Genomic DNA, 18512 nt, shown 5'->3' with positions numbered 1-18512 from the left:
AAGTGGGTGGGATGACCAAGGGAGAGTGTAGAGTGAGGGGTTTTGCAAGGAGAGCACTCTTAGAGGAAAGCTTAAGGCCCAGGAAGAAAGACCTTATGGAGGGGGCGACATTTGGAAAGCAACTTGAGGGAAGGTCAGACTTGGGACACATGTAGAGGGAGGAGGGCTGGGCTGGGACCAATCATGGCAGCCTTGATGCCCAGCTCAGGCGTTTAGGGTGTCCCGGAGGATTTAATACTGTGCTGTCTTCCTCCAAGGTGTGCCGGTGGCTGGTTTGGTGGAAGATTGTGGACTAACTTCCTGCTTACGGGAAAGGGTGTTTCTTAGCAGTCCCACCCCACGCAGAGCAGTGGAAGGTGTGTGGGGAGTGGGGAAGGTGAGGCTGCTGGTCCTCTTGCTCACACTGTCCCTTGTCTTTCTGCCTTCAGAGGCTGGGGGAGCATTTCCTCTCCCAGGAGCCCCTTGAGGACACACTACAGATGCAGGAAGACGCTGGACAAGGACGGCCAGCTGAAAGGAGGCCTCCAGGCGAGACCATGGCTGTAGCCCTGGAAGCCCGGGCCCAGGCCTCCCCGCCACCAGAGCCTGAAGAACTCTTGATTGTCAAGCTGGAGGAGGACTCGTGGAGACCGGACTCCCAACCCCGGGAGAAGGACCATGACCCTGTCCCTGGCCCCGAGGCCTCCCGCCAGCGCTTCAGGCAGTTCCGGTACAGGGATGCGGCGGGACCCCACGAGGCCTTCAGCCAGCTCTGGGCACTCTGCTGTCACTGGCTGAGGCCGGAGATCCGCCTCAAAGAGCAGATACTGGAGTTGCTGGTGCTGGAGCAGTTCCTGACTATCTTACCCAGGGAGGTCCAGGCCTGGGTACAGGCGCGCCACCCTGAGAGTGGCGAGGAGGCGGTGGCCCTGGTGGAGGATTGGCACCGAGAGGCGCGGGCCGCGGGACAGCGGGTGAGGCAAATAGTCTGTTCTCCAAGGAACAGGTCGGGCAAGGTAGTGGGGCTGCAGCTAGGTTGATAATTGCCAAAACCACAATAATAATATTATCAAGCATCTGACATTTATTGAACAGTGCCATGTACCAGGCACTGTACTAAGTGCTTTCCATGTATTAACTCATTTAATCCTGTCACCAGTTAAATGAGATAGATACCGTTAGCCTAATTTTACCCATGAGGAGACTGAAGCAAGGGAAAGAGAAAGGTAGTTGGCTCAAGGTCACTGGCTACTAGATGGTAGAGGCAGGATTTGAATTCAGGCAGTCTGATTCTGAAGCCAGGATTTGTAACCACTGCTCTAAGCCGCCTCTCAGTACCGTATTCACAGTACATTTAATTTGTATTGTGTTTTATACTTAACAGAATCTTTTTACATATGTGATCGCTTTGGATGCCTACAGCAGTAATGTCGGTAGACAGAAATACAGACTATGTTTATGTTAGGGTTCACTCTGGGTGCTGTACATTCTGTGGATGTGGACAAATGTATAACGGCCTGTGTCCACCATTATAGTATCGTACAGAATCGTTTCACTGCCCTGAAAATCGTCTGTGCTCCACCTATTCATCCCTCCTTTCCCCCTAATTTCTGGCAACCACAAAGCCACAGATCTTTTTACTATCTTCATAGTTTTGCCTTTTCCAGAATGTCATATAGTTGGACTCATACAGTGTATAGCCTTTTCAGATTGGCTCTTTTCAATTTGTAATGTGCGTTAAGGTTCCTCCATGCCTTTTCATGGCTTGATAGCTCATTTCTTCTCAGTGCTGAATAATATTCCATTGTCTGGATGTACCATGGTTTATTTGTCTATTCACCTACTCAAGGACCTCTTGGTTGCTTCCAAGTTTTGGCAATTGTGAATAAAGTGGCTATACACATCCATGTGCAGGTTTTAGTGTGGTGCACAGGCATTTTTGATGGATTTTTTTTTTTACTGAAGTACAGTTGATTTACAATGTTGTGTTAATTTCTGCTCTACAGCAAAGTGACTCAGTTATACATATATATACATTCTTTTTTATATTATTTTCCATTATGGTTTATCACAGGATACTGAATATAGTTCCCTGTGCTATACCGTAGGACCTTGTTGTTTTTCCATTCTATATATAATAGTCTGCATCTGCTGACCCCAAACTCCCAATCCATCTCTCCCCTGACTCCCCTCCCTTTGGCAACCACAAGTCTGTTCTTTATGTCTGTGAGTCTGTTTCTGCTTCGTAGATAGGTTCATTTATGTCATATTTTAGATTCCATATATAAGTAATATTGTATGGTATTTGTCTTTCTCTTTCTGACTTACTTCGCTTAGTATGATAATCTCTAGTTGCATCCATGTTGCTGCAGATGGCATTATTTCATTCTTTTTTATGGCTGAGTAGTATTCCATTGTATATATGTACCACATTTGATGGATTCTTAATTCACCTTACCCCAACCAATATCCTACTGAATTTTTGCCTCCTGATTGTCACTTGAATCTACTTCTTTCTGTGTCTACAATGACCATCCATAGAAGGAGAATCTTTGCTTAGGTGTAGCAATAGTTGGAGGAGCTAGGGCTGGGAGTGAGGATTATTGTTGAGTCTAGTCCACAGTACTTCTGTGGGTTATAAGATTGTAACCATAACAAAGTTATTTTTATCTTGAACACAAAGTTATTATTTTCTTAAAATGTTGATAAACAGGTGTTTTCTCTCTGTGAACCACACAGGACATTGTTGGGTCCCCTCACTGGGAATGGCTTTTGATGATCATGGCCCATTCTTATATATCTTCTCAAAGACAAAGTTCCTCTCTGTGAGAGCGGATTTGAGTTTTCAGATTGGCCAAAAGATTTTTGGAGTGAAGTTTGGCAAACTCAATAAGAAAGTTTGATGAAGACGGATATTATTTTGGGTAAAAATAATAAGGTTCAGGGCAATGTATATATATATAGTTGCTATCTTTTGTGTAAAAATGGGGAAAATAAGAAAATATATTTACAGTTGCATGTATATAAAGAAACTTGAAAGGATGCAGAAGAACCGTGTTTACCTGTGGTGAGGAGTCCAGGAAGATACTGGGCAGGTGGAATGGAGACAGGTGGGGATGGGGTATTTTCACTGATTATATCCTTGTGTATATTTTCTATTTTTGAACGATGTGAGTATTGAAAATGCCTATTGAAAAAATTGTAATACTTTTTTTAAAGTTAGGTGTTTCTGTGACACAATGAGATTGTTCTATTGTTGGGGTTTTAGGGCCAGGAAATAACATCTCAACCACTACCTCTGAATTTGGAACCAATTGAGAGAGAGATAAGAAATTAGCTTTATGATTGATAGAGCTGAATTGGGTAATGTTATCTCTTAATTGAGTATTTCCTTTTATTATATGTATATTCTCCATATCTCTGAGTACTTTTTTGCCTAAACTTCTACATTGAAATTAAAATTGCCACTTCTGTTTTCTTTTTGAGTTACAGTGCCTTATCCCTGCGTATCTTTCTGTTTTGAGATCAGATGTGCCTTTCTGAAACAGCACATTCTTTCATTTCATTTTAAGATTCCATCAACAATTCTTTGAATTTTCTTTGCCTTTCAGCAGGAATATTTAGAGCAATTACATTTAGAGTTATAGTTGTATCTGCTTTTATGCTTCCTTTTGCCTTTTAACATATACCTGGTTAACTTTTATCTTTATTTTAATGTCACAAAAATTTTACATAATTTATCTTGTTATGATTCAAAAATGTTTTGAGTAATAGTGGCCTCATTTAGACACTTGCATAGCCTTTCTGTGTTGAATAGAAGGTACTCGTTTGGTGGTATAAATGCTGGTATGTTTACTGAAATTAGTCTGATGGCTTTGTCGTCAAACGTTAAGCCATCTTTGGTTTTTAAAAAGAGCCTGTTAACCTCTGAACCACAGCTGTACTCAAAAGAACATGCCCTGCCCTACCAGTTATTGAACTTATGGTTGGGAATTTTGGCTGTCTGTGTGTAGGAACTGGAACTGTGTGCAGAAGAGACCAGGTCCTTAAAGACAGTGAAGGAATCTCAGAGCTTCCAGCTGTGGACAGCAGATCACTGGCCCGAGGGACAGTCCCAGAAGCAGTGGGTGAAGAATCCATGTCCTGACCTTCCCAAGCGTCTAGACACCAAGATGGCACTACAGCCCTTGAAAGAGAGTGGTGAGTACCAAGAGTCAGGGACAGTAGTGACTGATGGACACCCTGAGAAGTAAGAAGATGAAGCTCCCAATGGTGTTAGCATACCCCACTGTAGCTGAATCATGTAGCAGGTTCAGGCTGGGCCTGGGGCAGGCTGGTGATCGTAGGAGTTCAGGGCTGACATCTCACACATGGCAGCTTAGGAGCTAGATACTCTAGAAGGAAAGAAAGTGGAAGTCTGCGCTGGCTGCAGGAATAGTCTCAGTTTGATCCAAGCAAGGGTTTAGGAAAGCTGGACCTGAGAGGGAGGTGGTTTTTTGAGAACCAGAGCTTGGGTTTCAGAGATATTTTCTCCTCCTCAGCTGTCCTCACTCCCCGAGTCCCTACTCTACCAAAGATGGGAAGCGTTGGAGATTGGGAGGTGACAGTGGAGTCTCAGGTAAGCTGCTGTTTGTTCCTCCTTTCCTGTCATTACTTCTCCTGTGCCCTTGCCCTGCTCCTCTCTTCTCTCTCTGCCCTGCTGTCGGGTGCAGGGTGCGAGCCTCTGCCCCTCATCCCCCGTCCACTGGGTCTCTCCTGGGTCAAGCTGCTCCTTAGGATGCTAGCCTCACACATGGTGTCGCTGTGTCCATTATATTTCCTGGGGCCTGGTGGGACTCCCAGGCTGTTTTAAAGGGTCAGTGACATTTGACGTCCTTCTGTTGTACATCCCGCAGGAAGCCCTGGGTCCCGTCAGACACGCTGAGAAGGAGTTCTGCAAGGACCCCCCAGGAGACAGCTGTGGGAACGGCCTGCCCCTGGGTAAGGAAACAGTGCCCTCTGGATAAGATACGCTCGGGTTTCCAGTACGCTCAGTTCCCAAGGAGTGTTTCATCACTCCCTAAGACTCATGGCTCTGTGAAGTCTCTGGAATTTCAGACCTAGGGAGAAGACGTGCTCTTTGTGGCCAGCACTGTGGCAGCAGGGACGGGGTGTGGGGCGTGGTTTTCTGGGCCGGCAGGCTGGCTGCCAAGAGCCTGCCCTCTCAGCGCTCATTATCTTTTATTTCCTTAGTACATTCACCACCGTCCCAGGGCTGCGCCCAGCCTGCTGGCCCAGAAACCCAGTCTTTTCAGCATCAAACAAGGTCCATCTCTCGGGGCAGAGTCAAGTGAACTAAGCCCAGGAGACTGACGTGTTTAAACTACAATGAGAAATAAATATCACAGGGCTCAAAATACTTGAAGCCCTTATGACCAGCACAGACCCCTTTCTCTTTAGGCACATTTTCACAGGAAGTCAAACAATAATGAACATTTCCCCATGGAGCCTGGGATCAGTAAGAGGAGAGTTAGACGTGAGAGTGGGATAAGGTAGAGAGACAGTGGCAGGTCTGACTCACGGCAGTAAAGTAAGACACTAGGAGCTGTTGGCTACTTGCTGGGCACTGTATCCTTTTTACACATGATGAAAAGTGTGCCCTTTTTACACATGATATCTGGGGAAAATAGTTTTCAAAGGAACAACCTTTGGGAAATGCTGAACTACAGAATCCTTAAGCCTCTTTTAGCTCTAAACTCTTTCATCTAGTTTTCTTCAAATATCTATTTTAATTAAAGCCTTCCTATTTGCTGTGGTTGGGAGCTATTGGGACATTTGTCCTTTAAACACAGCTAAGTGTTTTGAGAAATATGGAAATTTATTTTCTCACAGTATTGGAAGTCCAGAGGAGGGTATGCTCCAACCACAGTACATATTGGCTCAGCAACTTCACAGCGGACCTGGGTTCTTTCTTTCTGTCTGCTCTGCCATTCTTTGTGTCAGCTTCATATTAAAGGTATTTTTTGTCATAGGCAAAAGGTGGATGCCAATGGCATTTGAGACCTCAAGTTCCTAGCAAGAGAGACTCACACCACACATAACCTTTCCTCCAACTGTTAAATTTATTCTGATTTGACTAATTTAGGGCATGTGCCCATCTGTGAACCAGTAACAGTGACTCTTTTGCATGATGTATTTCATAACACCAACCAAAAAGCAAATGAACAAAGCATACAGGTCAATATATTTCTGATGAGATTACCTCTAGTTACCTCTCCCTTTCTTTCCAGACTTCTTAAGGGATTAGCTTGGGAATTTCTCTTTAGTTTCTTGCAGGCAAATGTTTCAAGGACTTCTTAGACAAACGCCTTGCTCAACAGATCATTTCTACTTAATCATGTCTTTTCTTCCTTTTGTATAGGAGTTCCAGTTTCAAAACGAACCATCATCTCCCAGCAAGAGCAAGGACCAGAATTTTGGGGTCCAAGATTTGTAAATTCTGGACAAAAGAACCCTGAAGATTACAGCTGGGATACTGAGCAGACAAAACCAGCTCAGGCATTGGCCTGGAGAGATTCCAAGGCCTGGGAAGAACGATATCAGTGGGACGTGGAGGATGTGAAAGTATCAGGTGTGCACTGGAGCTATGAGGAGACTAAGACTTTCCTGGCAATTTTGAGTGAGTCTCCTTTTTCTGAAAAACTCCGGACTTGTCACCAGAACCGCCAGGTGTACCGGGCCATTGCAGAAAGGCTGAGGGCACAGGGCTTCCTGCGGACCCTGGAGCAGTGTCGCTACAGAGTCAAAAATCTCCTACGGAATTACCGGAAAGCCAAGAGCAGCCACCCGCCGGGGACCTGCCCCTTCTATGAGGAGCTGGAGGCCCTGGTGAGGGCTCGGACGGCCATCAGAGCCTCAGATGGCCCAGGAGAGGCTATGGCTCTCCCCAGGCTGGGGGACAGTGACATGGAGGTGGATGAGCAGGAGGAAGGGGGCTGGGAGCCTGAGGAAACAACGGACGACTGTAATGGTGTTGACAGTCACCTGGCCACTGAAGAGTTCGTCCACAGACCCAGGATTCCAGGGGGCCCAGCTCTGCTCCAGAGTCGTATTGGTAAGAACATTGGGGCTTAATCGGATCCAGATTCCAATCCTCTCACCAACCAAACCTCTGCTCTGTAGTTCAGGGCACAGTCTGGAGTGATGCTGCTAGAGTAGGTCATCCTCAAGCTCCTGTTTTCTCTCCTATGATCAGTTCTGCTTGTTTGAGTTTTCTTAGTTATAGAAGCAAACACTTAAATTTTTTTTTTAATTTTTTTACAATTTTTAAAGGTTACTTTCCATTTAAAGTTATTACAAAATTATTGGCTATATTCCCCATGTTGTGCAATACATCCTTGACTTATCTTACGCCTAATAGTTCGTACCTCCCATTCCCCACCCATGTATTTGCCCCTCCCCACTGGTAACTACTAGTTTGCTCTCTTATATCTGTGAGTCTGCTTCTTTTTTGTTATATTCACCAGTTTGTTCTATTTTTTAGATTCCACATATAAGTGATAACATACAGTATTTATCTTTCTCTTCTGAACTTATTTCACTTAGCATAATGCTCTCCAAATCCATTCACGTTGCTGCAAATGGCAAAATTTTGTTCATTTTTATGGCTGAATAGTATTCCATTGTATATATATATTCCACATCTTCTTTACCCATTCATCTGTTGACAGACATTTAGGTCGTTTCCATGTCTTTGCAATTATAAATAGTTCTGCTATGAGTATTGGGGTGTATGTATCTTTTCAAATTAGTTTCTTTGTTTTTTTGGATATATACCCAGGAGTGGAATTGCTGGGTCACATGGTAGTTCTATTTTTAGTTTTTTGAGACACCTCCATACTGTTTTCCACAGTGGCTGCACCAATCTACATTCCCACAAACAGTGTACACTAGGGTTCCCTTATTTCCACATCCTCGCCAATATTTGTTATTTGTAGACTATTTGATACCAGCCATTCTGACAGGTGTGAGGTGATATCTCATTATAGCTTTGATTTGCATTTCCCTGATGATTAGCAATATTGAGCATCTTTTCATGTGCATGTTGGCCACCTGCATTTCTTCTTTGGAAAAATGTCTATTCAGTTCTTCTGCACATTTTTTAAATTATTTGCTATTTTGACCTATGCTTTTTTATATATGTTGGATATTAATCCCTTATTGGTCATATCATTTGCAAATATTTTCTCGCATTCAGTAGTTTGTCTTTTCCTTTTGTTGGTGGTTTACTTTGCTGTGCAAAAAGAAGCAAACACTTTTAAAACCTTAAGCGACCTTAAAGAGCTAATTCAGTATTTCCCAGAGTGTGTCACTGGTAGTATGGGGATGATCATAAGTGTTACCTGAGTGAACTTTTAATTTTAATGTGTATGAGCACATCAACAGGTGATTTCACAAATAGTAAATTTAGGCAAAGAAAGATGTTGAGTGAAATATTTAATAGATAGAGCAGAAATCATGACAGTATATACTTGAACAGCTGATGCTAGGGAAACACCCAGTCCCTGTAAAACTGGAAATACAGAAGCCCAAGCTGTGAAGTGTCGAGACCAGAGCCCAGGGATCCCACCTCCAATTTTATTTGGTTTTCCCTCCACCATGCTGCCTCCCTGGTTGCATCATGTAGATGCAGAGGAAATGAAAATAGACCACCTCCTTTTCCTTCTTCCACAAAAGAGGAAAGGGATCTCAGTTGGACTCTATTGTAAGATTATCTGGAGTCCACTTATGTCTTTAGGGATTCTCAGTTCCCATGTTTGTTAAAAAGGCAATTCATAAAGTAGAGAGTAAACTTATACAAGCCTCTTAGATAGCCTAATCCACCAGCGGGCAGAAAATAGAAGCAAGAAGAACTACAGTCCTTCAGCCTGTGGAACAAAGACCACATTCACAGAAAGATAGATAAGATGAAAAGACAGAGGGTTATGTACCAGATGAAGGAACCAGATAAAACCACAGAAAAACAACTAAATGAAGTGGAGATAGGCAACATTCCAGAAAAAGAATTCATACTAATGATAGTGAAGATGATCCAGGACCTCAGAAAAAGAATGGAGACAAAGATCGAGAAGATGCAAGAAATGTTTAACAAAGACCTAGAAGAATTAAAGAACAAACAAACAGAGATGAACAATACAAAAACTGAAATGAAAAATACACTAGGAGGAACCAGTAGCAGAATAACTGAGGCAGAAGAACGGATAAGTGACTTGGAAGACAGAGTGGTGGAATTCACTGCTGTGGAACAGAATAAAGAAAAAAGAATGAAAAGAAATGAAGACAGCCTAAGAGACCTCTGGGACATTAAACACAACAACATTCACATTATAGGGGTCCCAGAAGGAGAAGAGAGAGAGAAAGGACCCGAGAAAATATTTGAAGAGATTATACTCAAAAACTTCCCTAACATGGGAAGGGAAGTAGCCCCCCAAGTCTAGGAAGCGCAGAGAGTCCCATACAGGATAAACCCAAGGAGAAACACGCCGAGACACATAGTAATCAATTTGGCAAAAATTAAAGACAAAGAAAAATTATTGAAAGCAGCAAGGGAAAAACGACAAATAACATACAAGGGAACTCCCATAAAGTTAACAGCTGATTTCTCAGCAGAAACTCTACAAGCCAGAAGGGAGTGGCATGACATTCTTAAAGTGATGAAAGGGAAGAACTTAGAACCAAGATTACTCTACCTGGCAAGGATCTCATTCAGATTCGATGGATAAATCAAAAGCTTTACAGACAAGCAAAAGCTAAGAATCAAAAGCTTTACAGACAAGTGAAAGCTAAGAGAATTCAGCACCACCAAACCAGCCCTACAGCAAATGCTAAATGAACTTCTCTAAGTGGGAAACACAAGAGAAGAAAAGGGCCTATAAAAACAAACCCCAAACAATTATGAAAATGGTAATAGGAACATACATATCGATAATTACCTTAAGCATGAATGGATTAAAGACACCAAAAGACACAGGCTCGCTGAATGGATACAAAAACAAGACCCATATACATGCTGTCTACCAATGACCCATTTCAGACCTAGGGACACATACAGACTGAAAGTGAGGGGATGGAAAAAAGATATTCCATGCAAATGGAAATCAAAAGAAAGCTGGAGTGGCAATACTCATATCAGACAAAATAGACTTTAAAGTAAAGAATGTTACAAGAGACAAAGAAGGACACTACATAATGATCAAGGGATCAATCCAAGAAGAAGATATAAAAATTATAAATGCACCCAACATTGGAGCACCTCAATACATAAGGCAACTGCTAACAGCTATAAAACAGGAAATTGACAATAACACAATAATAGTGGGGGAATTTAACACCTCACTTACACCAATGGACAGATCATCCAAACAAAAAATTAATAAGGAAACAAGAGCTTTAAATGACACAATAGACCAGATAGATTTAATTGATATTAATAGGACATTGCATCCAAAAACAGCAGATTACACTTTCTTCTCAAGTGCACATGGAACATTCTCCAGGATTGATCACATCTTGGGTCACAAATCAAGCCTCAGTAAATGTAAGAAAATTGAAATCATATCAAGCATCTTTTCTGACCACAACGTTATGCGATCAGAAATCAATTAAGGGAAATAAACATGAAAAACACAAACGGATGAAGGCTAAACAATACGTTACTAAATAACCAAGAGATCACTGAAGAAATCAAAGAGGAAATCAAAAAATACCTAGAAACAAATGACAATGAAAATACGACAATCCAAAACCTATGTGATGCAGCAAAAGCAGTTCTAAGAGGGAAGTTTATAGCAATACAATCCTACCTCAAGAGTCAGCAAACATCTCAAATAAACAATCTAACCTTCCACCTAAAGAACTAGAGAAAGAAGAACAAACAAAACCCAAAGTTAGCAGAAGGAAAGAAATCATAAAGATCAGAACAGAAATAAATGAAATAGAAACCAAGAAAACAATAGCAAAGATCAATAAAACTAAAAGCTGGTTCTTTGAGAAGAAAAACAAAATTGATAAACCATTAGTCAGACTCATCAAGAAAAAGAGCGAGAGGACTCAAATCATTAAAATTAGAAATGAAAAAAGAGGAGTTACAACAGACACCGCAGAAATACAAAGCATCCTAAGAGATTACTACAAGCAACTCTATGCCAATAAAATGGACAACCTGGAAGAAATGGACAAAATTCTTAGAAAGGTATAACCTTCCAAGACTGAACCAGGAAGAAATAGAAAATATGAACAGACCAATCACAAGTAATGAAATTAAACCTGTTATTAAAAACCTTACAACAAACAAAAGTCCAGGACCAGATGGCTTCACAGGTGAATTCTGTCAAACATTTAGAGAAGAGCTAACACCCATCCTTCTCAAACTCTTCCAAAAAATTGCAGAGGAAGGAACACTCCCAAACTCGTTCTATGAGGCCACCATCACCCTGATACCAAAACCAGAGAAAGATATCACAAATAAAGAAAATTGCAGACCAAAATCACTGATGAATATCGATGCAAAAATCCTCAAGTAGCAAACAGAATACTAGCAAACAGAATCCAACAACACGTTAAAAGGATCATACACCATGATCAAGTGGGATTTATCCCAGGGATGCATGGATTCTTCAATATATGCAAATCAATCAATGTGATACACCACATTAACAAATTGAAAAAGAAAAACCGTATGATCATCTTAATAGATGCAGAAAAAGCTTTTGACAAAATTCAACACCGATTTATAATAAAAATTCTCCAGAAAGTGGGCATAGAGGGAACCTACCTCAACATAATAAAGGCCATATATGACAAACCCACAGCAAACGTCATTCTCAATGGTGAAAAACTGAAACCATTTCCTCTAAGATCAGGAACAAGACAAGGATACCCACTCTCACCACTATTATTCAACATAGTTTTGGAAGTCCTAGCCATGGCAATCAGATAAGAAAAAGAAATAAAAGGAATACAAATTGGAAAAGAAGAAGTAAAACTGTCACTGTTTGCAGATGACATGATACTATATATAAAGAATCCTAAAGATGCCACCAGAAAACTACTAGAGCTAATCAATGAATTTGGTAAAGTCACAGGATACAAAATTAATGCAGAAAAATCTCTTGCATTCCTGTACACTAATGACGAAAAATGTGAAAGAGAAATTAAGGAAGCACTCCCATTTACAATTGTAACAAAAAGAATAAAATACCTAGGAATAAACCTACCTAGGGAGACAAAAGACCTGTATGCAGAAAACTATAAGACACTGTTGCAAGAAATTAAAGATGATACAAACAGACGGAGAGATATGCCATGTTCTTGGATTGGAAGAATCAGTATTGTGAAAATGACTATACTACTCAAATCAATCTACAGATTCAATGCAATCCCTATCAAATTACCAAGGGCATTTTTTACAGAACTAGAACAAACACTCTTAAAATTTGTATGGAGACACAAAAGACCCTGAATAGCCAAAGCAGTCTTGAAGGAAAAAAACGGAGCTGGAGGAATCAGGCTCTTGGACTTCAGACTATACAACAAAGCTACAATAATCAAGACAATATGGTACTGGCACAAAAACAGAAATATAGATCAATAGAATAAGATAGAAAGCCCAGGGATAAAACCACGCACCTGTGGTCAACTAAAATATGACAAAGGAGGCAAGGATATACAATGGCGAAAAGACAGTCTCTTCAATAAGTGGTGCTGGGAAAACTGTACAGCTACATGTAAAAGAATGAAATTAGAACACTCCCTAACACCATACACAAAAATAAACTCAATATGGATTAGAGACCTAAATGTAAGACCGGACACTATAAAACTCTTAGAGGAAAGCATAGGAAGAACACTCTTTGACATAAATCACAGCAAGATCTTTTTTCATCCACCTCCTACAATAATGGAAATAAAACCAAAAATAAACAAATGGGACCTAATGAAAGTTAAAAGTTTTTGCAAAGCAAAGGATACTACAAACAAGATGAAAAGACAGCCCTCAGAATGGGAGAAAATATTTGCAAATGAATCAATGGACAAAGGATTAATCTCCAAAATATATAAACAGCTCATTCAGCTCAATATTAAAAAAACAAACAACCCAATCCAAAAATGGGCAGAAGATCTAAATAGACATTTCTCCAAAGAAGACATACAGATGGCCAAGAAGCACAGGAAAAGCTGCTCAACATCACTAATTATTAGGGAAATGGAAATCAAAACTACAATGAGGTATCACCTCACACCAGTTAGAATGGGCATCATCAGAAAATCTACAAACAACAAATGCTGGAGAGAGTGTGGAGAAAAGGGAACCCTCTTGCCCTGTTGGTGGGAATAAAAATTGATACAGCCACTATGGAGAACAGTATGGAGGTTCCTTAAAAAACTAAAAATGGAATTACCATATGACCCAGCAATCCCACTACTGGGCATATACCCAGAGAAAACCATAATTCAAAAAGACACATGCACCCCAATGTTCATTGCAACACTATTTGCAATAGCCAGAACATGGAAGCAACCTAAATGCCCATCTACAGATGAAGGAGTAAAGAAGATGTGGTACATATATACAATGGAATATTACTCAACCATAAAAAGGAATGAAATTGGATCATTTGTAGAGATATGGATGGATCTAGAGACTGTCATACAGAGTGAAGTAAGTCAGAAAGAGAAAAACAAATATGGTATATTAATGCATATATGTGGAACCTAGAAAAATGGTACAGATGAACTGGTTTGCAGGGCAGAAATTGAGACGCAGATGCAGAGAACAAACGTATGGACACCAAGAGGGGAAAGTGGTGGTGTTGGGGGGTGGTGGTGGGATGAATTGGGAGATTGGGATTGACATGTATACACTAATATGTATAAAATGGATAACTAATAAGAATCTGGTGTTTAAAAAAATAAATAAAAATTTTAAAAACCAAAAAAACCCCCAATAAATAAATAAATAAAGTAGAGCACATGTATTGAATGGGTACAGAGACAGTGTCTTGTATCTCAGTTACAGGCCTTTCCCTGAACCAATCAGCTGAAGCCAGGAACGTGGGTCAACTGGTATAATATGGCCACTTAAATCCTCCCCTTTAGCCAAGACTCTTAAATGTTAATAGAGTCTCTTAGAAGGGGGTGGGGATGGGAAGCCCTGGCACAGCCTTGAGAAACAAGGGTATATTCTTTGCTGGTGTGCCAGGCACCTGGACGATTTCCAGAGTGCCTAGGTGTTTAGCAGGGCAGGTGACCCCATCCCTGATGACCTAGGCAAATCTCATCAAGTCTCTCAATTCTGAACTCTTCACTCCTGACAGCAGGTGTGCACTGGGGCTACGAGGAGACCAAGGCCTTCCTGACCATTCTCAGTGAGTCCCCATTCTCTGAGAAGCTTCGCACTTGTCACCAGAACAGCCAGGTGTACCGGGCCATTGCAGAGCGGCTGTGTGCACAGGGCTTCCTGCGGACCCTGGAGCAGTGTCGCTACAGATTCAAAAACCTCCTTCGAAGCTACCGAAAAGCCAAGAGCAGCCACCCACCTGGGACCTGCCCCTTCTATGAGGAGCTGGACTCGCTGATGAGGGCTCGGACTGCGGTTAGAGACATGGGGACCAGCAAGGAGGCAGTGGGTCTTCCTACTTCTGGGGAGAGTGGTACCCAGGTTGTCAACCAGGAGGCCTGGGATGAAATGGCAGGTGAAGATGCCATCAGATCTCCAACCCCAGGTCCTAAAACCCCAGACACTGGTAAGCTTGGAGTAATTAGATGTCCACAAAATCTGCAAGCATGCAGAGAGAGTGTGGAAGCCAGGCACATTTCTTTTCTCTGAACTAAAAGAGAGAATGAAATTGAATAAGTTAAGGATTTGTGCTTCGCTGAGATTATCCAGTCTCTAGCTTAGTGTAATCCCCTAAATAAGAAAAGTAGTCAGTCTAGATTTTACTTGGATTCATCTGGGAAGTTATAGAGTTTATTCAATCTCATATGACATAGGCCATACTGAATGTACCAGAAGAAAGTGTTCATTGTTCAGTAGTGGGATAGGGTAGCTGGCCAGGGAGACTGACAGCTGGCTGCTTGGGCTGGGGCTTACGGCTCCCTTGGTGGAGTTAGCATGTCCCAAACTCTGTTCCTAAGCTTTACAGGTCAGAAATGCATGTGTGCGCGGAAACTTGATCAATTTCATGTTAGTCACATTTATAAGCTGTGAGATATAAAATATAAGTACAAATTCATGTTAGCCAAATTCACAAGACACAAGATCCATATGTATAAATAAACACTAACTAATGAATGCATTTCTGTCCATTCTTTCAGGTTTTGAGATGAGGCATGAGGGTGAAGACCAGATTTCAGAGCAAGACATCTTTGAAGATTTGCCTGGAGCCTTATCAAAGTGTACTGCAGAGGATGATTGCTACCCTCATGATTGGGGGGAAGACAGTGAAAATGAAAACGAAGGTAAAGGGCAGTGGGGAAATCCATCCCAGGATCAGTGGGAAGAATGTTCTTCTGAAGAGGACTTAGAAAAACTCATCGATCATCAAGGCCTGTACCTTGCAGAGAAACCCTTCAAGTGTGACACGTGCGTGAAAAGGTTCAGCCGGAATTCACAGTTAATTGCCCACCAGCGGATACACACAGGTGAGAGGCCCTACAAATGCCTTGAATGTGGGAAAAGCTTTAGTGACCGCTCCAACTTCAATACCCATCAGAGAATCCACACTGGAGAGAAGCCCTACAAATGCCTTGAATGTGGGAAAAGCTTTAGTGACCACTCCAATCTCATCACCCACCAGAGAACGCACACAAGGGTGAAACCCTATAAATGTGGGGAATGTTGGGAAGGCTTCACCCAGAGCTCAAACCTTCTGAAACATCAGAGAATCCACTTGGGAGGAAATCCTGATCACTGTGGTGAGCCTGGGAAAAACTCTGGCCAGAGCCCATCCTTTAGTGCTCACTGGAGAAACTCAGCAGAGGAGACATCTCTGGAACAAACTCAGAGTGCCAGTAAGAACTTGAATTCTCCTGGACTGCAAAGCACCAACTCAGGGGATAAACTTTATCAGTGTTCCGAATGTGGAAGAAGCTTCTCCAAGAGTTCTGCCCTCATCAGTCACCAAAGAATCCACACGGGAGAGAAACCATATGGATGTGCCGAATGTGGGAAAAGCTTCAGTAAGAGCTCCACTCTGGCCAACCACCAGCGAACCCACACTGGGGAGAAGCCGTATGAGTGTGCGGACTGTGGGAAATGCTTCGGGGAGCGTTCCAAGCTCATCACACACCAGAGGGTGCACACAGGAGAGAAGCCCTACAGATGCCTCGAGTGTGGGAAGTTCTTCCGTGACCGTTCCAACCTCATTACCCACCAGAGAATCCACACAGGAGAGAAACCTTATAAGTGCAGAGAGTGTGGGAAATGCTTTAACCAGAGCTCCAGTCTTATTATTCACCAGAGAATCCACACCGGGGAGAAACCCTACAAGTGTATGGAGTGTGGCAAAGATTTCAACAACAGCTCCCACTTCAGTGCCCACAGGAGAACCCATGCAGGAGGGAAGGTGTCATAGGAGACAAAAGAGAAAAACGTATATTTAAATCTCCCAAGATCCTAAGACGTATGCTAGAAAGAAACTGTCCCAATTTTTAAGATTAGCGTGTACCTGGGGAACTTACCTTGGTACAGTCCAGGTAATTCGGAAGTGAATTACAAATGCTAACGATCCAGATTTGAAGGCACTTTTCTTAAGTGTAATGTGTTTTTTCTCCTGCAAAAAACCCCACACAATCCTCAGGCTGCCCTTATATTTGCTGTCGTGTAAGAGCTTTATCAGTGTTTGAGCCAGACTGGTAACTGAGGGGATTAGAGGTAAATCAGTGATCCTGAGCAGTGATTCTAGACCTTGCTGTGCCTTCACACCGTCCACATGTACACACGCCCCATCAGTGTACGTTGGCAAATTCTCATACGTGGCCATTTTCCGTTGGGGCGTAACCTCCTGGGAGAACTTTGAGACTCTCCAGTGATGGGGGCATAATTGAGAATCAGTGGCCTAGAGCAGCCGCCATGAGCTTATCAAAGGGTAGAAGCAACAGTGACATCATTACTAGATCATTATTAATAATAGCAAAAGTAGCCAGCATCTGTCGAGCTCTTGGGCAGGCTCTGTGCTAAGCACTTTGTACACATCATCTCATTTACTCCTCACAGCAGCCCCAGGAGGTACTAATATTTTCCCCATTTCCCAGAAGAGAGAAGTGACTTGCTTGGGTCACACATCTGAAAATGGCAGAGGCAGGATTCAACCAGCTCTGTCTCTAGGGCCTGAGGTGCTTTCACTGCTTCACTGAATCCCCTTTCACATTGGGGCAGGTAACTCAGGTGCCAAAGCACTTTGTAGACCACATTTTCTGTTAAAATTCCCTATGAGTTCTGTTTTTAACAAATATGGACATTGAGAATCCCAGAAGATTGAAGGACTGGGGATGTTCACAGTTGGCAATGTGCTTTGAGCAAGGCTGAACTCATCAAAGCACTTGATGTGAATTTCCATCTTCACAATAATATGGGTGAGAGACAGAGGTGAGTTGAGATTGGGAACAATAATGTAGCCAAAGTGATGTTTCTTCCAATGAGATACAGTTTTGGCTAAGGAAATGGGGTTTTTAAGAATTTCCCTTATTCTCAGGGGGTCAGCCCTGCTTCCTGTTAGACTTGGCTGGATCGTAGGTTGAACCTTAAGAAACCTGGGCTTGCTGGCCAGTGCTCACTCACCCTGGTGTGTTGGCCCCCTGGCCCTTTCCCTCCAGGCACAGCAGAAGCTTTGCGCCAAGGCTGAGGCAGAAGTGGGGTGGAAGGAGTGGTGTGTGTGGAGTGCCGCGGAGGGGGCTTTGAAGGCTATTGCTTAATCCAGGTTCATGGTGCGCTCTTACTCTGAGCCATCTTGGCCCAGACCTACCCAGTGCTGTCTAAATGTTGGCCATAAAGACCAGCCTCCAGCTCCAACAGGCTCAATCAGAAAGGTTCACACAGGATGGTTTCCTAGTTCGCAGCGCTTTGGCCTCCAGGATTTCTCCTCAGGAGGGTTAAACAATGTTGGCCAAGGACTATGGTTTCCAAAGGATTTTAAAGGAGCGTCCCTCTCCTGACATCCGCCTATGATACTGGGAATGCCGTTCATACCCTGGCTCGTTCATCAACTTGGGAAGTACTATTAGATAGTAGATGTGAGGGAACCTTGAAGAGTGGAACTCTGCCTGTGAAGCAGTCAGTGGGGAGATTGGCGCTCCCACCGACGCTTATCACACCTTATCACACCTTCCTCGGCTTCCCAAGAACCTGCTTACCTCGGATCACTGCCTATCACCCCCTTCCCGGTTTACCTCTTCTGGCTCACCTTACCTTTGAGGAGCAGGGCCCATGAGTGAGCCCTGGCTTTGAACCACCAGGTGTCAGTAACTGCAACAGTAGGATGATGAGTAGGGAACCA

At 42.7% G+C, this 18512-nt stretch overlaps 1 protein-coding gene across 1 annotated transcript; it reads left to right on the top strand.

Annotated features, from left to right (window-relative positions):
* Positions 1–536: 536 nt before the first annotated feature.
* ZSCAN20 (zinc finger and SCAN domain containing 20) lies at positions 537–16592 on the top strand (the record flags this gene model as incomplete). Its single annotated transcript, XM_082671437.1, has 7 exons — positions 537–953; positions 3993–4179; positions 4521–4597; positions 4875–4959; positions 6380–7072; positions 14337–14762; positions 15334–16592. The coding sequence occupies 7 exons, from the start codon at positions 537–539 to the stop codon at positions 16590–16592; spliced, it is 3144 nt and encodes a 1047-aa protein (XP_082527563.1).
* Between the last annotated feature and the right edge of the window lie 1920 nt (positions 16593–18512).

Source organism: Grampus griseus (genome assembly GCF_964374135.1).
Source record: "Grampus griseus genome assembly, chromosome: 1".
In the NCBI taxonomy this organism is placed as follows: Eukaryota; Metazoa; Chordata; class Mammalia; order Artiodactyla; family Delphinidae; genus Grampus; species Grampus griseus.
The sequence above is the reverse complement of the archived record's forward strand: the minus strand, read 5'-3'. Positions and strand labels throughout refer to the sequence as shown.